Source organism: Rattus rattus, chromosome 1 (assembly GCF_011064425.1).
Source record: "Rattus rattus isolate New Zealand chromosome 1, Rrattus_CSIRO_v1, whole genome shotgun sequence".
Lineage (NCBI taxonomy): Eukaryota > Metazoa > Chordata > Mammalia > Rodentia > Muridae > Rattus > Rattus rattus.
The window spans coordinates 110,438,463-110,465,487 of record NC_046154.1 but is presented as its reverse complement, the minus strand read 5'-3'; the positions used below and the strand labels follow the sequence as shown (position 1 = coordinate 110,465,487).

The following is a 27,025-nucleotide window of genomic DNA, read 5'->3' as shown; positions in this document are numbered from 1 at the left end:
GCTTCAGTGATGACCTGCCTGGCAACTACGCCCACTGGTACAATAGCGGCACAGATGTTAAGGGAGTAACCAACCACATTCTGATTGTACTTAAGACCCACCCCATGAGATGGAACTCATACCTGTCACTGTTAATGAAAACAAGAACCTCTAGCTAGGTATGTCATGGTCCATAGAGAAGAACCTACTAATACGAGTCCACTAAGGGAACATGATATTAAAGTGACCCCTAATATCTTACTGCCATACCTGTAGGTCAGTGCATCTCTCAACTCTCATCAGAGAAGTTTCTTCTTGCAACAGATGGTGATTAACACAGAGACACACAGCTGGTCTCGACATACCAAAAAATAAGAGACTTCAGAGTTCTGAGCCCCAAATGGGACTTCTGTATCATGCCCCTCCTTCCAGGGGTTAAGGCTCTTCATGGAACATGGGGTGGGAAGGCTGTAAGAGCCCCCAGATGATGGATGACTTCAAGGAAACTGTTTTCCAGACACAAGAAGACATTGCACATTTATAACAGCATGAACAAAACCTGGGCAAGGCCAAATCAGACAAAGTCCAAGCATGGGGGGAAGTGGGGAGCACAAAGTCCTACCCGTCCCTGGGGAGCTATTGGTATTTGATGGCTACTCAGAGAAGGAGAGTCAGGTTTCTTTAGTGGTCACTAATAGGTCAACCATACATCTTAGCAGGTCAAAGCAACAAAAATTGGACATTTTTTTGGTGGTGGTGGTGGTGGTGGTGGTGGTGGTGGTGGTGGTGGGTGGTGGTGGTGGGTGAGGTTTGCTTTTAAGAGTGGAGTAGAGGAAAACAAGAAATTGAGTAGGAGGGAAGTTAGTAGGGGAGGACCTAGGACAGTAGTCTCAACATGTGGGTCACAGTCCTTTTGGGGTCACATATCAGATACCCAGCAAATCAGATATTTACATTGCAATCCATAGCAGCCGCAAAATTACAGTTATGAAGTAACAATGAAACAATTTTAGGGATGGGGCTCAGCACAGCGTAAGGAATCGAATGAAAGGGTCTCTGTGTCAGGAAGGTTGAGAGCCACTGCTCTGGGAGGAGTTGGTGGAGGAGGGGAATATGATCCAAGTACATCGTATGGAATTCACAAAGAACTAATAAAAATACGACTTTCGTAAAAAAGAGGCAGAACCAGGCCATGTGTGGTGATGTACCAATATAATTCTAGAATTTGGAAGGTAGAAGCAGAAAAATTAAAAAGACAGGCTGGGCTGTATAGTGAGACCACCCACCTGGAGAGAGGCGGGGGAGAGAATATATAAGAACGTGGCCCAGGCTGACCTCTGTCTAATTTCAAACAACCCTCTCAGCTTTTCAGGTAACTAGAACTGTAAGGCATGTGTCACCAAAACTGTAAGGTATTTTTTGACTTCCATAAATAATGTTCACGTTTCAGTATTGGACGCATCGGCGGATTATATTTAATTTGCTTGGGCAATATGAACGTATTACCAATGCTAATTCTTCTAGCCCGCATATACAGAATGTCCTTCTGTTTGTCTCTGTCTCCAACTTCTCTCTTCAGTGTTTTATCATTTTCCACTGTAGAGATTTTTAACCTCATTGGTTAAATTTCCACTTAGGACAATTCACTGCTAGTATATAGAAGTGCTGCTCTCCAGGTTGGGCATTTAGCTCAGTGGTAAGCAAGTTTAGGCCCTGGGTTCGGGTCCCCAGCTCGAAAAAAAAAAAAAAAAAAAAAAAAAAGTGCTGCTCTCTTTTTGTATGTTGATTTTTTGGATCTAATAACTTTAGTTTTAGTTCGTGATCATAAATGGTGGACTCTTCAGGGTTACCTATTTTTAAAAATCATGTCATCCGAAAGTAGTAACAATTTAACTTCTCCCTTTCTTGCCTTTAATTCAATTCCTCCCTCCGCATGGGATTCCCTCTGTCTTTCTTCCAAATCTGCTTGTTGCTGATGGCTGAATTCCTCTGAACTCATTATCTAACAGATTATTTTTAGTTGCATTTTTATCAAGTACTCCCACAATATCAACATGTAAGACGCCATTCAGTGGAGAATCCAGGACCTTTGCTCTCTGGCTACAAGAGTTTCGAGGATACCGCATGTTGAATCTTGTGCGACTTTTAATGAGCTTGGGCCCCCTGTACTGCAGGAAGTTTAAGACATGCAGAAGTCAGCCAATCAGCTTTCCATCTCCCTCCTACTCCCTCCCTCTTTTGATCACTCCCACTGTAGCTGCAGCTAGCCCCCGGGACTGCTACCCTTGTTTGATGTGTTCCCATGATTTGTAGATCTGTCTCCCTTTTCCCCTGGGATCAGCAGCAGTGTTCAGAAGAATCTACAGGAAATCGAATAGTGTATGCAGGGTAAGGGAGCCTACCCTGAGTCCCACAGTTTAGAAATTTCTATCTTAAAAAAAAAAAAAAAAATGAAGAAGGTAAGTTAGTCACAGGCAAGATACTTTCAATTGTCCAGTCACTGCCTCGTGTGTGCCTGTGTACACAGGTATGTGGAAGCTGTGTGTAAGTACATTTTCAGTCCTTAAAACACCCTGGAGAAGCAGCGAGACAGTAGGCTGAGCCACAGAAGGTCTTAGACATCTCCATGGCAAAGCTGCTGCTAACAATTAGGGAAGGAACACCTCTGTCCTTTGCTACTTGGAGGCTACAACTATTGAAATGACAGAAGATTGTGTAGATCTCACTCTCACCCCTCATCCTTTGGAACCGAGGGTTAATTTCTTGTTAACACTCGTCATAAGATCATAAGATCAGGTGCGACGTGCTGATTAAAAATCCCAAGTGGGGCCAGGCACAGTGGCGCATGCCTTTAATCCAGCACTTGGGGGATAGAGGTAGGCAGATCTCTGTTGCGTTTGAGGACGGTCTGGTCTACAGAGTGACTGTCAGGACAGCCAGGCTACATAGTGAGACCTTGTCTGGAAAAAAAATAAATAAATAACCAGAAGTAGACAATCCCAAATGGAAGCTGTAAAGGGTGAGCAAAAGAGAGGGGTTTTTTTTTTGTTTTTTTTTTTCAATGTTCCTTAACAGTATATAGAAAAGCCCCACAGACGCTGAGTTTCTTGACAGGGCCTTCCTGTCATTTCTGTGGTTGACAAGAAAACGATAGTGCTGTCTTTGGTGTGAGAGAGCTTCAAGAAGAGCTACAGCGCCCCCTCTTGTGTAGAATGGCTCTCGACAGGACGGACGGGGACAGAAACTAATAGGCTTCCCATTGTTCCTGGCATTTTTGCCAGGGTATTTCATTAGTGTAAACAATGAACCCTTTGTCATCTCACCTCGCCACTTGACCTTGGTGATTCTCAATGCTGCCGGTGCCGTGAGGTACGGAGGTGGCCGGCACGAGGCCGCCACTCATTATTGGAAGCAGAGACCTTGCTGACCCAGTATGAGATTAACTGCTCCTTTGCACTTTTTATTCTAGGGCACGAGCACTGTCTGGTTATCTGGCTTTGGTTGAGAAATTCGGGACAATAGCAGTGCTGATGGTAATGTTGGCAACTCCCCTGTTTGTTTTGCAGGTCACGGCCAGGGGCTTTGGGCCGCTGCTACAGTTTGCCTACACTGCCAAGCTGTTACTCAGCAGAGAGAACATCCGCGAGGTCATCCGCTGTGCCGAGTTCCTGCGCATGCATAATCTGGAGGACTCCTGCTTCAGCTTCCTGCAGACCCAGCTCCTGAACAGGGAGGATGGCCTGTTCGTATGCCGGAAGGACAGTGCGTGCCAGCGCCCCCAGGAGGACCATGGGAACTCTGCAGGAGAAGAGGAGGAGGAGGAAGAGACAATGGACTCAGAGACAGCCAGAATGGCTTGCGCCACAGACCAGATGCTCCCAGACCCCATCAGCTTCGAGGCCACTGCCATCCCAGTAGCAGAGAAAGAAGAAGCCTTGCTCCCTGAGTCTGAGGTACCCACAGACACCAAGGAAAACTCAGAAAAGGGTGCACTGACCCAGTACCCTCGATATAAGAAGTACCAGCTCGCGTGTACCAAGAATGTCTACAGCGCAGCCTCACACGGTACCTCAGGGTTTGCAGGCACATTCAGTGAAGAGAGTCCTGGCAATAGCCTCAAACCGGGGCTCTCCGTGGGACAGATTAAAAGTGAGCCACCCAACGAGGAGACCGAGGAGGAGAGCATCACGCTCTGCCTGTCAGGAGATGAAACTGACATCAAAGACAGACCAGGAGATGTCGAGATGGACCGGAAACAACCGAGCCCTGCCCCTCCTCCCGGTACCCCTACTGGAGCCACCAGCCTGGACAGATCCAGGAGTGTGTCCTCACCTTCCTGCCTGCGGTCTCTGTTCAGTATAGCAAAAGGCGTGGAGTCGACTGGCCTACCCAGTACATCTCAGCAACACTTTGTCAGGAGTTCAGCATGCCCTTTCAACAAGGGGATCTCTCAGGGTGACCTTAAAACTGATTACACCCCTTTGGCAGGGAACTACGGACAGCCCCACGTGGGCCAGAAGGATGTGTCCAACTTCGCAATGGGGTCGCCACTCAGGGGGCCCGGGCCGGAGACTCTTTGTAAACAGGAGGGAGAGCTGGACCGCAGGAGCGTCATCTTCTCCGCAAGCACGTGTGACCAACCGAACACTCCGGTGCATTCATATTCTTCGGTGAGCAGTTTGGACAAAGACCTTTCCGAGCCGGTGCCAAAAAGTCTATGGGTGGGAGCTGGCCAGTCCCTCCCCAGCTCCCAGGCCTACTCCCACGGCGGACTGATGGCTGACCACTTGCCAGGAAGGATACGGCCCAACACCAGCTGCCCGGTGCCAATCAAAGTCTGTCCTCGCTCACCTCCACTAGAGACCAGAACCAGGACCTCCAGCTCCTGCTCCTCCTATTCCTACGCAGAGGATGGGAGTGGGGGCTCCCCCTGCAGCCTCCCTCTCTGCGAGTTTTCCTCTTCACCCTGTTCCCAGGGAGCCAGATTCCTTGCCACGGAACATCAGGAACCAGGCCTGATGGGAGATGGAATGTACAACCAAGTCCGACCCCAAATTAAATGTGAGCAGTCTTACGGAACCAATTCCAGTGACGAGTCTGGATCATTCTCGGAAGCAGACAGTGAGTCGTGTCCTGTGCAGGACAGGGGCCAGGAGGTAGGGAATCCACATAAGTTCAAGCGTTATGACCTACTTACCATCTCAGTCCTTTACCTGAATTTTTCCTCTCCCCAACTCTAGAGTTATTGGTCCCGCGTCTGCTCCGCCACAGCGCTCGGCCGCTCGGGGAGGCAGGATGCCGGAAGTTTGACCGGCTTACCGTCGCCGAGCGAGTGTTGGGCTGTTGGGCTGTGGGAAGCCCCGGGACATCACTCCAGGGTGTGAAAGTATAGTCTGAGGCGTGGGGGACAGCCGGAGCTGTTTCGGTCCCAGCCTATATCGAGGCCGGGGCTGTCCGGTTCTCAGGCTCTCAGACACCCAGGCACCGCTGGATGCTGTGGAAGAGCTGAGAACCGAGTGGGGGCCACGGGCTGGATCTGGCCTGGGTGAGGAGGAAAAGAGGGGAAGCTCTGGCTGGTCCCTTAGGGGGAGAGTCCTTGGCTGGATTCTGATGGGCTTGAACTTGGCTTGAGCTTGACTTGGTTGCCATGGCTGGGAGCGCAGAGAAGCCTTCTACAGAAGGTTAGCCGCACGAAGATTAGCCAGCGGCTCTGTAGGCGAAGGCCTTCTCTGTGGCTCTCCATGGTGGATCCAGATGAAAGGAGGCAGTCCATGGCTTCAAGGCGTTTATGGTCATGGTGGAAAGTGGATGAGTAAAACCATACACCATTTCTCAGGGTGGGCCTGAGATTAAATACCTTTTGCAGGGAAGAGTGTCTGGGAAGAAAAGCTCATTGGCTAAGCCCTTTAAGGCCTTTAGGTACCTCATTAAAATGGAGATCAGTCTAGAGCCTACATGACCATAGGTCATGTCCTCTACCAGTGTAGGGGTTTGGGGCATTGCCCTTACATGACTGATGGCCACAAATCTATGGAGGGCTGTGGCTAGTGACAGGGGCCTAGTTCCCCAGGAATCGGGCAAAACGCCTACTGTCCGGGGTTTCTAGCCTTAGCCCAACCAGGAACCAGGCTGCCTTTCACAGTCCCACACCCAAACATCACTCTCAGACCATTCCTATGTGTTGTCATAGTTAGGGTTTCGACTGCTGTGACTAAACACTATGACCAAAAGGCAATTTGAGGAGGGAGGAGTTTATTTGGCTTACACTTCCATGTTTCCGTTCATCATCAAAGGAAGTCAGGACAGGAACTCAAACAAGGCAGGAACCCGGAGGCAGGAGCCGATGCAGACGCCATGAGGCAGTGCTTGCCCCTCCTCGAGGTTTGCTCAGCCCGAGCTTTCTTTTAGAACCAAGGACTAGCATCCTGGGGGTGGCACCACCCACAATGGGCTGGGCCCTCCTCCATCAACAACTAATTAGGAGAATACCTTCCAGCCAGATCTGATGGAGGCATTTTCTCAACTAAGATTCCATCCTTCCAGAGGGCTCTAGTTTGCGCATCCAGCTGACGTAAGACCAGCAGCACGGGAGTCAAGTTTAAAGGGGACCATAAATGGTCTGACTCTTCCTTGGGAGGATGCTACAGTGTGATTCAAAAATTGACCGCTTCAGCCTTAGAAAGCCCTCGATAGCTAACCTGGATTCCAGTGCTTGATGAGCAGAGGCCGGCTGAATGCAGTGCGTAAGGTTCAGATACTCTTAGTCTCCTCCCCTTTCCATCCCTGCGCCACACCCTTCTCTTCCACCTACTGTGGAAGGATGCCCTAGTGCTTGCTCTTTATCCCTTCGATGCCAAGGGAAGTGAGGAAGCCCTCTCAAGTTGGTGAATCGGAACTGAGTTGGTCCTCACAAACAGGTGCTTCTCCTGCGCCTTATAAGTACTTCTTGTCAACCGAAGACTCCAGGGTGAGCCCGTGTCTGTCACAGCGCAGATGACAGAACGCTCATCATCCATCTCAGACATGGGATCCATTCAGAAGCACCTTGTGGGCACACACAGCTAACCGTCTCAGGGCGTGTTTCTTTGTCCAGCCCGAAAGCATCGTGCTTTGTAGATCAAAGGCATAGAAAGGCTTCATCTGTGACTCACTCTTTCTGGGAGTGGAAGTGGGGACAGCACTGGCTACAGCAGAAGCAAGACTCACATGACTATGAGAAAGAGGAATGGGAGTCCCAGAGGTCCCTGGTTCGCTAGTAATTTGAATGTTCCCTAGACAAACCTGAGTATGTCTAGGTCATGACCTGGTACCCACTGCAGTGTCTTTGCTGGTAATTGACGAAGAACCAGCTAAAGACTGAGACTGTGTCTCATACCCATCTCAGGAGCAGAAGTGAGCAAACCCCACTGGGCCCCTGTGTCTAACGAACACAGGAAAGAGAAGCACAGGTTGGGAATATGACTCCATGATAATGGTGCCAGCCTACCAGGACCTGGCCCTGGAAATCTATTAAAATAATGAACTGAGGGGAGGAGAGAGAGGGAGGAGAGGAAGGGAGGTGGCTGCCTGCCCATGAGGCCAGCGTGCTCAATCCTGATCTGCTCTTCAGATATCAGCCTCTTACTCAGCAAAGATTAACTCTACCAGATGGCAGAGATGAGGTGAGGTGAGGTGAGGTAGCCACAGAGCTGAGCGGGATGTACTCAGCACCCACAAGCCGGTGGGCAGAACGGACGCACATGAGCTTTAACTTCAGACACTGAAAATGGATGCCAGAGCTGCCTCGAGCTAGCGGCAGACACACCCTGGGTTCACTTCCTCTTCTTTGCTAGTCCGCCTGGTCCCTGCTTTCCTGTTAACTGCCTGGCAGAAATAGAGAGACAGAAAAACCCCCTGAAAAGGGTTTAATTTAAGAAATAGAAATCATGAAGTAAATCCGAGCGGGATCTGTTCCTGTTTGAGTCTTCAGTTCAGGATCGGGTTGCTATCGATGCCCAAGACAAGGTGGCCTTGTCACCAACCTTTAGGAGCAAGGCTTCCTAAAAGCAAGAATAGGCACGTGTTCTCTCCTCTTGGGTTCTCCCTTCCCACAGCCTTCGTGAGGTTTGCTTTTTGTCACTAACTGTCCTTAAGTGTGCCTCATGCCAAATGCTAGCCACTGAGTCATGCTCCTGCCACAACTGATCTTACTTACCAAGGACTGCAAGAGGAAGTACAGATGCCCCACACTTAGCCCAAGAACTTATGTTCCTTAGGAACTGTCAGTTTCAGATATCCAGTGCCGTCCACACGAGCACATCTGTTTGTCGTTTTGTTTTTCCTGACTGGGCTCTGTCAATCTCCACCTTAGAACGGAAGGCTATGATGCAGGGTGAGGATTTGTTCAGTCCGTGAAACAGCCACGAACAGGACTAATCTCTCCTTAAAATACCCTTGCATTTAATTTTTAATCTTTCCTTTTCAAAGCAAACCTGTTTTCCTTCACAAGCAGTAAGAGACACATTTGCCAAAACTCGATGGCATTTCGTGAGTCACACTCCACCCTTCTTGTGAGCGTGTGTTAGACAAGAGGATGATAGCCTCTGCAGAACACTGTATATACATGGTACACAGACCAGACAAGCAAGTAGGCAAAACAACTATACACATAAAAAAATAAATAACAAAATTTTAAATGAAATATGATTTCCATACCATAAGATTTATCCTATTAGAATGAAAATTCCAGTGTGTGTGTGTGTGTGTGTGTGTGTGTGTGTGTGTGTGTGTGTGTGTGTTCCCGCTCCCACAACCTCACCCCAATCCCCAGTAAGGGGATTCATTTTCCCAGAACCACCCACACCCTCAGCACAATGGCCCCTCTGGGAGTGAGTGACTTGCTTCAGGAGTTACTTGGCCTAGGTAGACGGTCTGCCCCAAAAGTACACTGAATTCCCATGAGTTTTAACTTGTTTTCTTGAACTGATCCGTTTTAAAAGGAAAAAAAAAAAAAACACATCTATCTGGGATTTTGCCCGTAGTGCTCTTGGGTGGGGTTTAGGTGTTTTCTTCCATGTAAACCAGGAGAGACAGACAGCTCAGGGACCCTCTCTGAAGCAGCTGTCGGCAAAGTGATGCAGCTTCCCTGCAGCTTCTGTAAGAAGCCAAAACGTTGGACCAGAAGAAAAGTGTTAGCATATCTTACCTTCTGTAAAATCTATCACCGTGTTAAATGACTCTCCTGGTTCATAAAACAAAGACCCACCCCGTCCTTTTTACCCTTCCCCAGCTTTGAAAAAGCTTAAATTATTGGATTGGAGAGTTGGTTCAGCAGTTACAAGCACTGACTGCTGTTTCAGAGGACCCAGGGTCAATTCTCAGCGCCCACGTTAATTGGTGGCTCACAATCTTCTGTAACTCTGGCCTCTGTGAAACGCTGTATGGTACAAAGGCCAGACATGCAAGCAGGCAAAACAGCTACACACACACACACACACACACACACACAATAAATAAATAACAAATCTTTAAATGAAATATTTCCCTACCATAAAGTTTACCCTATTAGAATGAAAATTCCAGTGTGTCTAATGTTTTCACAGTGCAATGTGACTGACTTCAGTTTTTGACTCTAGCATGTTTTCTTTGCCCCAGGAGTAGAACTGTCCCCAGGAGCAGGTCTTCCTCATGGCTTCTTTCTCTCCACACCAAGCAACCACTAACTACATGCTACATGCTGTGTGTATGTGGTATTTGTTTTTTTTTTTTCAAATAGGAAATCATTTTCAAGATTTATCCCTTCCCATCACATTACCTCCACATTTCCGATGCCTGATGTATTTTGTTAAGCCCTGCCACATTTTATTGACCCCTCATTGCCCGAGGGAGTTTGGTGGGTCCCACTCTCTGGATATTTCTGAAGAATGGTGGCACAAGCATTTGCATGTGAGGGTTTTGAGGAGGCTTCCAGTTCATTCCCTAGGTGCCTCTGAGTGGGATTGCTGTAGCACATGGTGACTCTGTATGTGGCCTTTGAGGGACTCTTCCGCCATTTCCCAGGGCAACTATACCAGTTTCGCATTCCCTCCATTAGACTAGTTTTTTCTTCACTGCTAATACTGGCTCTTCTCCGGGTGTCTGTCTGATGGATATGACATGCCATCTCCTTATGTTTACAAGTTTGCTTTCGGATTTTGAAAATTGAACAAGGGCTGGGGAGGATGGCTCAGCGGTTAAAAGCACTGACTGCTCTTCCAGAGGTCCTGGGTTCAATTCCCAGCAACCACATGGTGGCTCACAACCATCTATAATGGGGTCTGATGCCCTCTTCTGGTGTGTCTGAAGACAGCAACAGTATGTATGTATGTGTGTGTGTGTGTGTGTGTGTATATATATATATATATTTTTTTAAAGAAAATTGAACAAAGTCACAATCATTTTCCAAGTGGTCCATGCCTGAGTAAGTTCCCAAAGTGTTCTGCTGTGGGTTTGATAAAGAAACACTAGGAAGATGGTGTGCTTCCCTATCCAAAGGTACTGACTAGTTGGACTTGCTTTATTGGCATGCAAGTTATTTGGAAAGGAATAAAGATATATGAAAGTGCCCAGGTACAGTGGCAGATAACTATAATAAGGACCTGTGCTAAACAAAACAAAATGTGGGGGATGGGAGGGGAGAGCAACCAGTGAAATAGTACGGAGAAGCCATGAGTAATTCTTCTCACCAGAGTGCTGACTTGGATAAGCTGTGGATGCCATTTTTCTTTTCTTCTTTTTTTTATATTTTTTAAAACCATTGTTCTATTATTCTCTGATGATTTCATACACAAATATAATATACTTCAGTATTTTTTTTTAGAGTCGGGGGAGTCTCTTTCCATAGCCCTGGCTATTCTGTAACAGAATCTATAGACCAGGCTAGTCTCTAACTCACAGAAACCTGCCTGTACCTCCCAAGTGCTGGGATTGGAGGTGTGTACCACCGTACCATAAACATTGATCATTTTCAACCCCAATTACCACCTCTGGCCCCCCTCCCCCTCCCACCGAACCCCTTTTTCTTCCCAACTGACTTGATAGCTTTCCGTGCAAGATTCTTAAAATTATGTCTATGGTTCAGTGACGGGAGAATGTTTTCACAAGCGTCTGCACTTGGTCTGCTTAATAGAAAGACGTCTTTGAATGGCAGCATGGGAGTCAACGGTATTCGTGAGTAAAACAATGTTCCCATGCTGTCTAGAACATGCTCAGTGTTTGGATTTCCCAACGCTTTATGCCTGGAAGAGGAAGTCACATGACAAGGAAGGACACACCTCCCCTTGCCACCAGGCAATCCCTTTCCGTCTGTTACCTGATTTTATTCTTCATAGCAAACCCAGAAGCCGAGTGGACCAAGTATCATCTCTGATTCACAGAACCTCAAGCGGTCTTGGATGGAGAGAATGGATTCTCTGAGATCACAGAGCTAATTCCTTGTGGCCTGAGAAGTGAATCCCAGGCATCCTGGGATTCACAAGCAGAAAGACGGTGGTGCAGAAACATCTCTTGGTCTTGGAGAGCCAGACCATTGCCATGGTCTCCAAGGTGCACACAGCCTGGTCCTGTATGCCTGTGGCTCCAGCTCCTGTCTGATAAATACAGAAGCAGGAAGGTTTCACAGTCCACTCTTCTGGGACTCGTAGAGAAAACAGATTCTTGGTTTCGGCTTTTGCTTCCAAATCTACTTCTCCGCCCTCCTTCTTCAGTAGCAGTAGTCTCTGCCTAGCAAACCAGAGGCAACGGGCAAGCGAAATGTGTGTTTAAAAGCTTGGTGGGACGAGATGGGCAGGGTGTCCCTGACATCGTTCCATAAAAGCCGTGCAGAGCAAGCGTTGTGGAGAAATGCACCAAGGCGGTATAAGCATTAAGAGTGGGAGCTGTTCCTCTCGTGTCTCATATTTGAATTCTTTATAGGAAATTGGGGTTTCAGTTGTATTTTGCTGGGAATAGGGAGAGTGGCTTAGGCTACAGGATGTGGGCAGGCGTTAACAAGCCGTTGTCCGTCTGAGGAGAAGGATGCACTGTATCCCAGGCCTCCCTGCAGCCTGCCCAGCCTCTCTGGTCCAGGCTTTCTCTCTTATCTCTCTGTAGATGTGCTGAGAAAGCTGATTTTAGCTTTCCATGCACCATTCAGAAGGTCCTCCGCGCTTTGCCATCTCTAGGTCAAAAGGTCCCGGGTTACTCTGCAGGAATCTATTTCGCACACTGCTAAAAAGCTGGGACTCCCACAAAGCCTGACCTTCCTCTGGGCACTGCTGGTGAGCAGTGTAGATCTCATACTGAAAAAATGACCTCTAATCCTGCACTTCCTGTGGGTTCCAGAGGCAGGGGAAGAGTCAGCACTTTGGCAAGACTGGTACGACCAACAGGAACATATTGTGCAAACCACAGCAGTGGCCTGTAGTGCCCTCTTTCACATTTGGCCTGCTGACTCAGTGGCTATTCCTCAGAGCCTTAACGGAGAGCGAGAGCAGTTCACAACTAAAGGGACTCGTCACCTACGAACCTTGCAGATGCAACAGCTGTGCAGCCTCCCTGCCCAGAGAGTCCACTGGCTATAACTGCGGGCCACTCAGACAGGTGGCGGTGAGCATTGGCAGAATGTCTCATTGTGTTATATTGTCTATTCTGTGCAGTCTCCGGGGACCCAGAGAATAGATACCTTGTATGAGAAGTACAGTTTGGAAGGATATGTTATGCAGGAGCACTGACTAAAACACAATTGTGTAAGTTGTGCTAATCTTCCTGGAGGAAAGGGCAGAGGCATGAGCCTTCTGGGAAATGTTCAGCCTTCCAAGGCCTGTCACGTTACCTGGTTTCCAGCCCTGTGCGGGGAAACATTTGTGCACACAAAAGCTTGTGAGAATATTCCTCCGCAAAGGCCTGGGGCTGCTCCTCCTCTTCAGGAATGCCCATTGGCTTGGAAAGAGCAAAGGATTATGGTTAAGCTTCTGTGCTCCCACCTGCTGGTCCATGTAAATCCTTCCTTGCCTATGACTAGCAGATCTAAAAACCAAAACCCACCCCCCAGTAGTGAGGGTTCCCTTCCGCCTGATAGAAAAGAAGGTGTATGGTTGACTATTTTCCCCTCCACTGACCCTCTTCCAGAGACGCAGCTGGATGATGAAATTTCATATGACCTTTGCTTTTGCTCCAAGGACTTTGACACTGCCGTTGTTGATTTTTCCCTGTCTTCCCCTGCCAACCTCCCATCCTATCTACCTGGTCTGTGTTTGCTGTCTAGGTGGCTTTAAATACAGTAGTGCTCAGGGCGGAAGCCCTTTAGACTCTCCCTGTATCTGGGCCGTCGCATGTTTTCTTTCCGAGAGTAAGCAAATAACCTTCTGGAGCTAAAGTAGGATGGCTCTACTGTCAGCGGAAAGAGAAATCCCCCGGGGCCCCGGGAGTGCACGGCTTTTGTGATGCCCAAACAGTGTGCCTCCGACTGATGCCCTCCGTGCGGCTGAGTCACCATGTGGGATCTGAGCGCCACAGCTTATAGAAGGGAAATGAGCAGCCCTCCACGTAATCAGAGGCCTAGTAGAGACGAAGCCCCACAGGCAGAAGCCTTCCCAAGAGCCTGAAAAGGAGCCATTTGTCCCGGCGGCTCCTCTTTAACACTCAGAGCAGACCTGACCCCACAGTGGGGTAACGCGTTCCCCTCTAGTTTCCTGGTCTTGGGTCAGAGTTTTGCAGGAGTCATGGCAGCACACGCTCCGCCTAGGCTTCACAGCAGAGCGCCCTTTGGGAGCCTTCAGCAGTGACCACCACAGGGAGTAAGCTCACAGCTAGGAAGTAACCGGACAAAGAATTTTCACCCAACCCTAGGAAAGGCAACTGACTCATTAGCGTGCTTGCCTTTGTGCCTGGTGACCAACTAGACGCAAATACCAGGCCTGGGCCTCGTGACAGTCATCTGATGCAACCGACAAATAATTCCTGAGTTCAGGGCAGGCTGGCCCTATCCTTGACCTCTCAAAGAACCCAGGCTCTGCGCTCCACCCTCTGAACACTAACAGAAAGTTGCTTTCTTCACTAATAAACCCAGGCCCACATGCTTTCTCTGGTGGCTCTTTTTTTCCCTGAGAGCTCTATGAAACCCTACACATGTCTAGCGAGCCTTCGGCGAGGGCTCATCTGAACTGTAGTATACTGGAACCATAGAACAGGCTTTGGATTTTAATGTTCCATCGTCGAATCTTTTTATAAATAACTTGTATAAATTACGTTAGAAAGATTTTTTTATGTTGGGATAAACGACACGTTCCTAAAATTAAACTCACCTGGATTGTTTTGTTTTGATTTTTATTTAATGTGGCCGATGTCAATTTTTTTTTCTTTTTTCTTTTTTTCGGAACTGGGGACCGAACCTAGGGCCTTGCGCTTGCTAGGCAAGCGCTCTACCACTGAGCTAAATCCCCAACCCCTGGTTTGAGTTTTCTTGAATCAAGCTCTCAGTATTTAGCTTTGGCGAGGCTCAAACTCTCAGAGATCCACCCGCCTCTGCCCCTCAAGTGCTGGGATTAAAGGTGTAACACACCACACCTGACACACACTTGCAAATTTAACCTACAGGGCTGATGTTAGTATTAAAGATTAGCGGGGCACATGACATTTAGACTTACAGCGCCATCTGCTGGCCAAGACAAAACATTGAATGTGAGAAAAAAGTAATGTGAGCTGGGTGTAATGACCTGGGCTGGCTTCTAACTCCACAGGCCTCTGAGAATGGCCGTACGCCTGCTGCCTCCACCTCCTCCCAAGGGCTAAGACTGCTGAGGTTGTACCTTTCCAGGAGTTGCAGAAACAAATCTAACTGCAGAGGTCCCCACACCATCAGCACCGCCTTAGCAAGGTCTGTTCAACGTCACAGACCTGAGACTGATGAGACCCTAGAGATAGAAAGCCTGAGTTTGCATCAGGCACAAACTCATTGTTTGATTTTTAAACAAAATTAGGGTCTTCTGTAGCCCAGGCTGGCCTCAAACTCTATCAGTTTGTAGCTAAGGATGACCTTGAATCGCTAATTTTCATGCCTCCACTTCTGTGTTTATAGACAAGTGCCACTGCCTGTGTCAGCTCTCCGTAGGCGCTGTTCTTACGAAACAATACATTCCAAAATCAAACAACAGAGAAGACACCCCCAAAGCCGTGCCATCCTTTCTTTACTGTTGTGGAGATCTATTTATTTATTTATCTGTATGTGTATGGTTGTGCGTCTGTGTGTTTGTCCGTCTGGTGCCAACAGAGGCCAGAAGAGGGTATTGGATCCCCTGATACTGGAGCCACAGATGATTGTGAGCTGTGGAGTGGGGGTGGGAAGGTGCGTGCGTACGCGCCCTAGAAATCAATCCTGGGTCCTCTGGAAGAACAGCAGGTATAAACTAGCAAGCCATCTCTCCAGCCCCTGCCGTCCTCTCTTTTAAAAATATTTACCTTGACTTGTCAAGGACTTAAAAGCAAGAATTGTGCCTAAACCTCAGTGGCTTACAAGAGCAGTGGTCGTTCGACAGCTCTCACACTTCCTGTGTGTCAGGAACTGAGCTGGCCCCTGTGAGCATTTCTGGCTGAAGTCAGGTGTTGGCTGGGGCTACCGTCCTCTGCAGGTCTCTCTAGCTTCAAGAATTCGCTTCTGGGCTGGCGAGGTGGTTCATCGGGTCAACGGTGACAGACTAAGTGTGTATCCCGAGTCTGGTTCCCAGGACCCGTCTAGCTAGAGGAGAGAATGGAGTTTGAAATAAACAAACGAATCTAAAAAGCAGTGAGTATGCTTCCATCCACAGGCCACTGCTGTGAGCTAGAGCAGGTTTGCCCTCCCAAGCAGCCAGTGAGACAAGACGAAATAGAAGTCTCAGTGTCCTTCAAGGCTTAGCCTCATGAACGCCATCCACTGAGGTGTGTTCCGAGGTGTGTTTATTAGAAGGAAGGAGTGTACAACCTGACAGGAATAACAGAATTATACCGCGATAGAAAACGTAATTCTGCCTAAGTGCCTAGCATCACACTGACCTAAGAAGCTTTTACACCTTGTTTTGCACGAGGAAACTGGGGTGCAGAGGGGCGATGCCACCTCCCCGAACTCTGCTGTGTGAGAACTAAAGCCCAGCTCTGACTCCTCCTACCCTTGTGTTCTGTGTGAGTAAAAACGACTCTCTGACTGGTGCATCTTTCCAGAGTTTCAAAGGCGTGCTGGCCCCAGTCTTCCAGGTCTTTACATCAGTCCTCAGAAGGTCACTGTGGCCATTCTGTTGAATTCTGGTTGTGCATCTTATAGAAGAGGGTTTCAATAAGCCATAGTCTTCCTCACAAAAGTTTTACAACATTGAAAGAACTAACAGTTTCCGATATTTTCAATGCCATTTGCTTTAAAAAAAAAAAAACTCAGGGAATGACAACATCACAATCTGCATGTGCTGCTTTGTGCGTTTTGTGCAGTGTGTGTGTGTGTGTGTGTGTGTGTGTGTGTGTGTGTGTGTGTGTATTGAGGCAAGGTCTTCCTGCTTACTATGTAACCAATGCTATCCTCAGACGTCATGGCAATCCTTCTCTCCAGAGTAGTAGTATTAAAGTTATACACCACCAGGCTGGCTTACTTGTGCGTGTTAGTACTGTTTGATTATACGAATATTTCATCTTACTTGTATTTGAAACAAGAGAGTATTAATCACAACTTGTTTTCTGTAGTTCCCCTATGATTTGCTCATCTTTAAAAAGAGGTTTGGAAGGCTGGAGAGATGGCTCAGTGGTTAAGAGCACTGACTGCTCTTCCAGAGGTCCTGAGTTCAAATCCCAGCAACCACATGGTGGCTCACAACCATCTGTAATGAGACCCGATGCCCTCTTCTGGTGTGTCTGAAGACAGCTACACTGTACACAGTATATATAAATATAAGAAATAAATTTATAAAATAAAATAATTTTTTTAAAGAGGCTTTACAGTTTTGGTGATGTTTCACTTGCCAAAATTTCGGTCCAGCTGCTATAATCCCGCTCCGCTGTTCTCGGTTTCAGGTTAAACTTCCTTTTCCTGTCGATCAGATCACAGACCTTCCCAGGAACGACTTCCAGATGATGATTAAAATGCACAAGCTAACCTCAGAACAGTTGGAGTTCATTCACGACATCCGGAGGCGTAGTAAGAACCGCATTGCGGCTCAGCGCTGTCGGAAGAGGAAACTGGACTGCATTCAGAACCTGGAATGCGAGATACGAAAACTGGTGAGTTGGCGGGCAGGTATTCAGCAACCGCGAGTGACCGAGACCGATGTGAAGTTACATCAGTTACAGCTGGAGGAACAGAGGGACAACCACCCTTCAGGAAAACTTAGGCTTATTCTCAACCGGGGTCATAAATATGCATCTGAAATGTACGTGGAGGTACACAGATCTCTCGGGTGCCATGTGGAATTGGCTCCTCTTTGTTTTCCCACTTGTATATCACAATAAAAGGTGTCTACTGCATGTATATACAAATCAAGTGTTCTTCTAAACTAACTCTCCACCCAGTCGCCTGGTTTTGATAACTAGCATGCTGGTCCATGTAGTTGCAGGATTCTGAGCAAACAGTAAAAACCTGAGCACACTGCTCTTTGCCAGGCGAATGCCTAAAACACTTTACTGATTCGTTCCTCTGAAGAAGCAGGACAATGCTGTTTATTCTCCATCGGCATCTTCCAAGCCTTAAATAATACGCTGTACGGTTTGTTTTGCTTTCTAACGCAGTGACCAAAAGTAGCATGAGGTAGGAAAGGGTTATTTGGCTTATACATCCCAAGCACAGCCCATCATGAAAGGAAGTCAGGGCAGGAACCAGAGGCACAAACCGATGCCAAGGTTATGCAAGAACTCTTCTTACTGGCTTGTTCTTTATGGCTTCCCTATACACCCAGAGGTGGCACCACACACAGTGGGCTGGGCCCTCCCACATTAATCATTAATCAGACTTGTCTACAAGCCAGTCTGATGGAAGCTATTACTCTAGCTTGTATCAAGTTTTTAAAAAAGGCAACACACCGCACCCCAGTGCTGAACTAGAGCTTCACCTCTTCATTACGCTCATCTTAGAGATTTGCAGTCAGGCGTCTTTGGCTTTGGTTTATTATCAAAATATCTTCCTCCGTAGACCAGGTTGGCCTTAAATGAAGCCCTCTTGCCCCTGCCTCCCAGGCGCTGGAGTTACGGGTGTGTGCTACCAGAGTTCCATGTTCTTAACCAAGACAACATCAACAATACATCCTTCCTTTTCTAAGAGAAGCTAGAAGCACGTCACTTGTGGCAACTTGTTTCCTTCCGCTCGCTACAAAGTATACAGGAGCACTTTTGAGATGAGTGGCTCCACAGGGGGGTTAGTGCCTAGACAAGGACTTGTGGCACAGAGACAGGAGATTGCTTTCCTAGGACGCACTGGCCCTCACTTTTAGATGTCCAGGTTGAGTGGAGAGAGGGGCAGGATGCTGGGCCCGTTTGCTTGTGTCTCAGAGGAGGGGATGGCTTGAGTGGTCAGAGCCAGCCAGCCTGGTCTGCTGCTGCGTAGTTCCCAGCATCCCGTCTTCTGCGACGTCTCCCGCAGGCTCGCCACCCTCGTTTGCAGATGCACATAATGTATTTCTCTCAAGCTGCACTCATACATCTGTTTATTTTTCATTTTTAAAACATGTTTTCTAGCTAAATTTATAAATATTTTAGCAGGTGTCCTTTCCGCATGTAAATCTCTCTAACACACATACCCACGCTGCCTGCCAGATTTCGTTCACGTTAGGCCGTGCACAGCTCCTGTGTCAGAGACCTGCTCCTCTCTCCCTCCTCTTCAGTGTTTACCCCCATCCTTGCCTGGGCTTGCCTGCAAGACTTGCAGAGGGCTGGCTACCCCCCTCCCCACTGCATTAGACACCCAGCTTCTTCGGCTGCTTTATCTGTGAGCCTCACGAAGCCTCCCCACACCTCCTCACACAAGCATTGATAGTAAATTACTCTCCTCTCTCAGACTAAACTCAGCTCTCTGTGTGGGAATTGTTCTTAATGGGAAGAACATCTTAGAACAGTGGGCTACTGTGCAAAAGCATAGGACCCACCTTTCTGTCCTGAGCCTCTCCATCCAGTGCTCAGGGATGACCCCTGCTCCGGATTCAGTGCACAGATACCAGGGTCCATCAAAGGATGTGTTGTGTCCAGTCGGTTGTGCTGGAAAAGCTGGAGAGTGTGATGGTTAGGTCTAATTGTATGAAGTTGCTGACAGACAGTCTTGATTACTTGGTTGTTTTTTGTTTTTGTTTGTTTGTTTGTTTGTTTGTGAAAGGACTCTCTTCTTTATAGCCATTTTAGATTTCTAGCAAAATTAAATGAAATATCTAGAGTTCCCAGATGTCCCAAGCCAAGGACCAGCCTGGGCTTGGAGAGGGGTTCTGAGAGAAGGGGTGTCTGGGAGCTTCGAAAACAAACAACTCGAAAGAAGTCAAATTGTGGGTCCAAGCTGGTGGCCTATGCTCTGCTCGAGGCAGCTTTCCAGCCTGCTCTCTCTCTGTCCTGCTTTCTTTCTCTCTGATCTGCCTTCTCTCGAGATCTCCAGACAGCTCTCTTAGATTCTGCTTGAGACATTTCTCCGAGCAGTTCTCTCTTGCTAGTCTAAAAAATTCTCTGGACAGTTCATTTCTTGCAGATCATAATCCCAGTCTTTTATTTCCTATCAATCCAGTCATTTACTCTAGGTTTCCTTTTTGGTTATCCTAAGAATCAGCATCCATTGACCCTAGGTGCTTAATTCTTAGGAGACAGTGGGCATGCATTTTCTTTTAATGTTGAAAAGGCAGAGGATCTGCCTGCCTCTGCTAAGCACAGACAAAAAGCAAGCTGGGTGGGACCCCATCCTGAAATTACTATTTCTACCATACCTGGGCCTGGACTCGCTGTATCCCAGGCTGACCTGAACTCAGGAATATGCCTGCCTTTGCATCTGCCTGTCTTTGTGACTTTCTGACAAGCTGGCTCATTGATGCAGCTGCCTTTGTTCCTTTAGATCCACGATTCCCTCATATAATTTATATTGTATCCCTAATTTTTGCACAGTTGAGAAATTATATATTTCCGAGCTCCAGTCTTTAGAGTTCTTTTCCATAGCCTTAAGGGCTGTCTTGAAGGTCCCATCGTTCACTGTTTTGCTGAGACATTAGCCATACCTTTGCCTCCGGACTCATGCTATCTCAGATTGTAATGGAGTCATTAACGTTAACAGGGAGGACATGCCTTGAAAGGGGAATGTACATTATTCTACAGACGAGCCTTATGCCCACGGCAGCCATGGGCATTCTTAGAGGCCCACGACTGCTGCCCTGTCCCAGGGGCAGGGACCGTGCCAATCTGTCCCCACCAAGGCCATGGCAGACCCAGCAGTCCCAGACTCTGGTGACTCTGGACAAGAGCAGTAGTACATGTATTATTATGGACAGGCGTATGCTGCCATTTCCTTCATCCAACACCACTGCTTTACCTCAGAGCTCACATGCATTAGTGAGTATTATATGGAGTTTCAAAGGGTGCTGTCAGTGCCATTGTGTACAGGGCAGATTCAGTGGCCTAAAGCCTACTGTAATGGCTTAGCCATCTCCCCTTCCCTCAACCCCTGGCAGCGCTGACTTTTTTTTTTCTTCTTCTTTTTTTTTGTCTTTTTCAAAGTATCAGTTACTTGACTTTCACCCCTCAAAAATAGTAACCGGGGTTGGGGAGTTTTGGGGGAAGGATCTCTGAGGTCAAGGCCAGCCTGGTCTACAGAGTAAGTTCTAGGACATCCAGGACTATACAGTGCAGAGAAACATGTCACACACACACACACACACACACACACACACACACACACACACACACACACACACACACGCACGCACCACCAAGAAAATAAAAAGAAGTAACCTAATGTATTAGGGGAAGATTTTCAGCTATCGGGTTTGAAACGAAACGTTTCCAGTCAGTTCCCTGAAAACCCCAAACTCGGAAAGCAGAATATCATTTGACTCCCTACAGCTTTGTCGTTGGGGGGGACCTCAACTGATTGCTTCCTGGGCCTCAGAGGGAGGGATGCCACACTGGGGAAGCTGTGCGTGACAAGTGGTAAGGCGGGCACTCCCTTCACAGTGTGTCTTTTAACTTCCTAAAGGTTCTGGCCTACTCTTTCCGGAGTTAGGTTACCGTGTAAGGTCTCAAAACAAAGCCTGGGAAATGAGGCTTTCGTGCAGGTTTCACGAAGGTGTGTCATCCTCTCTCACAGGTGTGCGAGAAAGAGAAGCTGTTGTCCGAGAGGAATCAACTGAAAGCATGCATGGGGGAGCTACTGGACAACTTCTCCTGCCTCTCGCAGGAGGTCTGTCGAGACATCCAGAGTCCAGAGCAGATCCAGGCCCTGCACCGGTACTGCCCTGTTCTCATACCCATGGACCTTCCTGGAGCCAGTGTTAACCCCCCTCCCTTGGGGGTTGAGCAGAGCCTTGCGCCCTCCCAGTGTGCAGTAGGAGGAAGTGTACCCTGCTGCCTGGAGCCAGGGGCAGCTCCCCCTGGGCTCCCCTGGGTGCCCGGCAACACCTCTGAGAATTGTACGTCTGGGAGGAGGTTGGAAGGCAATGACCCTGGAACCTTCTCTGAAAGAGGACCTCCTCTGGAAGCCAGGAGCCAGTCAGTGACGGTGGACTTCTGTCAGGAAATGACTGAGAAGTGTACAACAGACGAACAGCCCAGGAAAGATTATGCCTAGCCGCGATCAGCTCTGCCCCCCGACCCCCGGTCTTCACACCTCTCTCATCTGGGAGTGCCTCTGCCAGCCAGGGGCACTGTTCATCTGTGTCTTGAAGAACCGAGAACGACGAATTTGGTGCACACTACAGCAGTCTTAGCAGCAATACTGTTCCGAAGTATTCCCTCCTCTCTTGTAAGCAGGAGTGCTAGTTACCTTCCTAATGGTGCTACCCCTTGCCCTGGCAAGGTAGACAACAGTGCCGACACTGTCTGTCTGTGGGTTAATTGCAAACTTCACAGGGATTAGACTACACCTCTAGGACCCAACCACGGATTTTTTTTCTCAGTGGCCCATGTCACAAACCCTATCTCAGGAATTTCTTCTGAATGTTCAATTTTTTTCATTGAAGACAGCTTCTATACACATCAAAGTTTTATAGCTATACTGTGTACATAGTATATATAATATATATGAAATATATATCCATATGCAAAAGTCCTGCATGCCTCAATTTTCTCAATTTCCTGAAACTGGAAACTTCACTTATCATTTACAAACATGTCCCGACATTCCTCTTTCTGTGTCTGATGCCAGAACTGGTTTTGTAGCTGTTAACATGGTTGCTTTTCTTGCTGCACAATTCGGTTTCTAATCTGTACTTATTTACAGACCAAATTCAGCATCGGAAGTTTCTTCTCCAGGTTCAGTCTCAGACCTTTCACTTTCGTTGGTTTGGTTTCGGCGCCCCCGAATGGCGTTGGGTGAGCATCGTGGGTCTGTCCTTTCCTCCTCGTGTTTCCCCCTCGTCCTTGCGGATACTGCACAGCAATGGTCAACTTCGCCACTTGCACTGAGTTTTGAGTCAAACCTATTTTCTTAAATGAAGTTGTAACTTCGGTATAACTCAAGTATATTGTATATTCTTTGCTTTCAGTTAAAGAGTAAAAAAAAAAAACATTTTAGCTAATTAAAAAGCACTCAGGTGATAATTATGTAGGAAAAAAAAACAATCTTGCCAAATAATGAACCCATCCTAGGATGTGTAGACAATAATCTGCTTGAATATTTTTGTAGCTCACTTCCTCCCCCACCTCCCCCCCGCAAGGGAAGCGGAAGTGCAGATAATTCGGAGCTGACACTGGATGTCCCGTTCCTATGAGGGGAAAGAGATCGCACGGCTCGAAGGACTGCATGTCAAAAGGACAGGACCCTGTGGTGTTGTTAGAATCCCACAAGGCACTGGTGAGGAGAAAGCAGTGGAGAACCAGTTCCTTGCAGGGGAAGGGGGGATCCCTCTCATTTCAGCATTTCTTTCCGGCCTCTGCTTATACTTTTGCTCAGAAACGTCATGTAATAGGACCTGCTTCTTTGAAGGGCACAGCTAACCAACCACCCGGCTTTCCTGCCCAGGTTTGGCTTTCCCACATTTTAAGACCTGAGGGGATTTGAATGACAGCCTTGGCTTTCAGTAGCAGCCCCACCCCCACCCCCACCCCTGGAGTAGGAAATAACACGGCAGAATGGAGCCTGAGATCCGCAAGGACATAGGCTAACGCCTTCTTTCTTCCTTTCATTCTTCAAATGCCCTCTCTGAGGTTTTGTTCTGACCCCCTCCCCAAGTCTCTTGTCTGAAAGCTGCTGCATCCAAGTCATTGGACAGACACCCTTAGGAGCCCTCTGCCCCCTTTTCCCAAGCCCTCCGCCCCTCACCCGTCCTTTCCCCCTCCCCAGGTTCCTTTGCTAAAAACCAGTTGGTTGCAAATCTGGAGAGCAACTTCCTTGGTCCTAGGGTATCCTGGTCCAAACCGTGTTTACAGGAAGGCATGCCCCAAGGAGGAGTCAGCTCCCTTCTCCCAAATGGTCTCTATCTCCTTTTGCTCAGCAGCCCGGAGACCACTCCAGCTGTGCAAGGTTGTCCAGAAAAGTCTGATGTTGGGATAGGGTAGAGGGTAACGGGAACTAGATGGATGGTTGACTTTGTTTCTTCATCTGTGCCATTGTTTTGGACAATATTAAAGCTGCATGTAAAAGGGGAAAGTAATGTATGACTCGTAGGCAAAAGTGAAACCCTAGTGACATATGTTCTAGTATTATTAACTTCTTTCTGTACTTATAGTAGTGCTAAATGTTTAAGTATGTACAAATGCCAGAAGTTGTTGATCCATGCAGTAGAATTTAAGGGGAAACTTACTTCTTTTAAAATAGGTCCATTTTTTAAAACCTGCCTCTGGGTTTTGAGTGTGTGTGTGTGTGTGTGTGTGTGTGTGTGTGTGTGTGTGTGTACAGATTTTGATACAGCTGTTTTGGAGCTGCCATCTTTGTTACACCATTGGTACTTCCTGGTTCCCTGCCCCAGGAGGCGTGTCTTCATGAAAAGCCGGCATTTAGCTCCGTGTGAATCATGTGATGCTCACAGCTGCCTATTACGGTGAAAGCGTCAGCAAACAGTATTTTTTTTTAAAAACTCTCTCATTGCCTTTTTAAGTGACCTCTTCTAAAGAAACAAAAAGGCTTGTTTTCTGCTCAGGCCACCCACAGCCCAGAGGAGCCTCTCTGCTTGTTTTATGCTGTTCCAGCTCCTGGGCGGCTGGAAGTCTTGCCACATTCCACAGTTTACCCCCTAAGTCTCTGTTGCCAGTAGCTCAGACCTGTGGCAAACATTTCCATGGGAGGGGAGTCAGGTCTCCTCATTTCTCTCTGCCCCAACTCAGCCCTCATCTTCCTCATTTTCTTTGCCTCTTCTGCCCCCCCACCCCCAATCTGTGCCATGATTTCAAATTACTCTTAAAAAAAACATTATTTCTGTGGTATTTTTAACAAGTAATTTCATTCGGTATCCACCAGGAACAGCAACTGGCTTTGGGTAATTACTCATGGGACGTATCTGTGTCTCTTACTGTTCCAAACAATTGCTCATCAAAATTATTTCTGAGTTGATTCAAAGGGAAGGCTCACTGGGGTCCAGAATATAAGTTCTTCAAGTGGAATTCGGAAGTCCCCAATCTGTCCTTCCTGGGATCCCTCAGTCAACCTCATTCCCCCTATGGAAAAGAGAACGGAAGAGAACAGAGGAGAGTGTTTGAGTTTTAAGGGGACATTTAGTTGTGTGTTTGAAGATCTTTTCTTTCAAAGATACAGGATACTCCAATCATAGGACCGACATGACTGCTTGGTTGGGTCTCCCAGAGGCTGGGGTGTGAATGGGTTATGGTCCAGGGCTAGCACCCAAACACAGGCCTCCCCCTGGAGCAGCCTCGTCCTCCTGTGTCTCTGAATAGCCTCCTTCAGGTTACCCAGGCTGTAGGCAGGTGTGTGCTTTGCCGTGTGTGTTTGTGTCTCTGCGTTATCTGGGGGTGCCTTGGAGAAAGTCAAACTTCGTGACTTACTGATTCTGGAACAAAGCATTTTCAAAAAACTTTTCTAAAGTTGGCAAAGCTACTAGGTCATCCTGCTACTTCCCTTCCAGGTTCCCTAACAATGACTCAGGCATCAGGGCTGATGCTGCAGTAGAAAGCGTTATTTTTAATGTCATACGAGTAATTTATTTACTGTCTTTCTCAAGGTATGCTGCTTTTTAACATGCACTATAATTTTGGATATAATCCTTGCACTGCTTTTCCAAGGAAGTTTAAAAAACGGCTAGTAACTAGTGTGCTAACTGCCTCTTCTCCTTAAAGGAGCTACAGAGCCACCAGAGGACCTGCATGGAGGACTGGCTAAAGCCTACACTTTTCTCTTGTTTTAATACTTTATGATGGCCACTGAAGAGGAAAAGGACAAAGCAGACAATGGTTTGAAAGCATAAACCTTTCACAAATCGCCCAGTCTTGCCCTGGGGGGCTGCTCTGCGTCCCGTGGAACACATAGTCCTCCAAAATGAGTCGATCTGTAAAGCTCCTTGGAGTCTATTGGATTGCATGTTCCTATACACCACGGCCCTGTTTAAACCAGGAGCTGTTATTGATGACTTCAAACGACTCCACTAGTGCTTACAGTGTGGGGGAAATCTCAGATCTAGAAGAGAGCAAGAGTCAAGGTTTACCCTCAGATCTCTCTACGTCTATCCTTCCCCCTCCCCTCCCCATTCCCCCTTCCTCTCTCCCCATTCCCCTTTCCCCCCCCCACACACACACACACACACACACACACACACACACACACACACACACACACACCAGACTAAAGAAAGAAAAGGAATTATTTTAAAAGAATCAAGCTCTGTGTTGCATCCTTAGTATCTACTTGAGGATTTTGTTGCGGATCCCATTTCTGGCAAGTCAGTCCACAATGCCTCGTGGGGTTGGTATTCATAAAGGAAGTCTGTGCATGGAGATATTTTGTGTTCAAAATGTATATTACTACCGGAGCCATCTCACGACCCGAGTGTCAAAGACTGATGCTGTAGCATAGGATATATTTGTGCATAAATAGCGTGTGCAAATAGTACTTGTACATTGAAGAGACTCCTCGTAGCAGATCAAAGGTAAATTATTCAAATGATGGTGCAGAAACATTACTTGCAAAGTAATTGTATAGTATTTTTCCTACACTCCACCCTGGGAGATCATATTTATAACAAGTGAATTATTAGTGCATTTTAATTGTAATATGAAATGATGCTGCCATTTCGTGAACAGTATCCCACTTGGTTGCAGAGGCCCAACTTTTATAGCTTTGGTTTGATGTTGTGGCATGGTGTATGCGTTTCTCTATCAAGCAATGGATAAACTCTTGGCTGTCATTTTCATTCCGGTTTATTGACCTCAGATAAAACAATGGCTATTCGTGGAAGTGTATCAAGACCACTCATTTCAGGTAGACTCACACTCAGTGCCAAATGCTCCCATGGGAATGACCAGACACCTATATCAGGAAAGAGTGAAGGGACTTGGACAAAAAAAAAAAAATGGGTTTTCCTAAAGATGGGTGCTAAACTTCTACCAAACACGTCTCTGGGGACAAAGAGTTGGCCTCCACTTGGGTCCTAACAATGTCTTTTGGCTGTGGCAACGCTGGGATGCCCATTCACACTCTGACAAAAGAGCCTGGCACTTGTAACGAATTATCAGGAAGATTGCAGATGCATTTGGGAGCTTCGGGGACTCATTAGACACGGTGAGCCATTCAAGGCAAGAGGGCCTGTGAGAATTTGTTCCAGAACCAGTCTGATGCAAGTGCACCTCTAATATATGCCTTACAAACTCCAGAGGCCATATGCAAAACAGGGTCTTCTCAGTGTATGCAAGGGGCTGTGGCCCCTCTTCTCCTCCTCCCCAGCTTGAACAATACGGACAGTTTTCACACATATCT

At 47.5% G+C, this 27,025-nt stretch overlaps 1 protein-coding gene across 4 annotated transcripts in view; it reads left to right on the top strand.

Moving 5' to 3' along the window:
- Bach2 (BTB domain and CNC homolog 2) overlaps positions 1–23,214 on the top strand; it is a 338,351-nt gene extending 315,137 nt beyond the window's left edge. For 3 of the 4 annotated variants that reach the window (XM_032904907.1, XM_032904914.1, XM_032904923.1), the window contains exons 5-7: positions 3,546–5,135; positions 17,008–17,214; positions 21,254–22,210. In XM_032904907.1, coding sequence (XP_032760798.1) covers positions 3,546–5,135; positions 17,008–17,214; positions 21,254–21,733 — 2,277 coding nt within the window. In that variant the 3' untranslated portion in view covers positions 21,734–22,210. Of the gene's footprint in view, positions 1–3,545; positions 5,136–17,007; positions 17,215–21,253; positions 22,211–22,384 lie in introns of those variants that run through there. The other variant, XR_004388066.1, reaches the window with a different exon arrangement.
- The last annotated feature ends 3,811 nt before the right edge of the window (positions 23,215–27,025 follow it).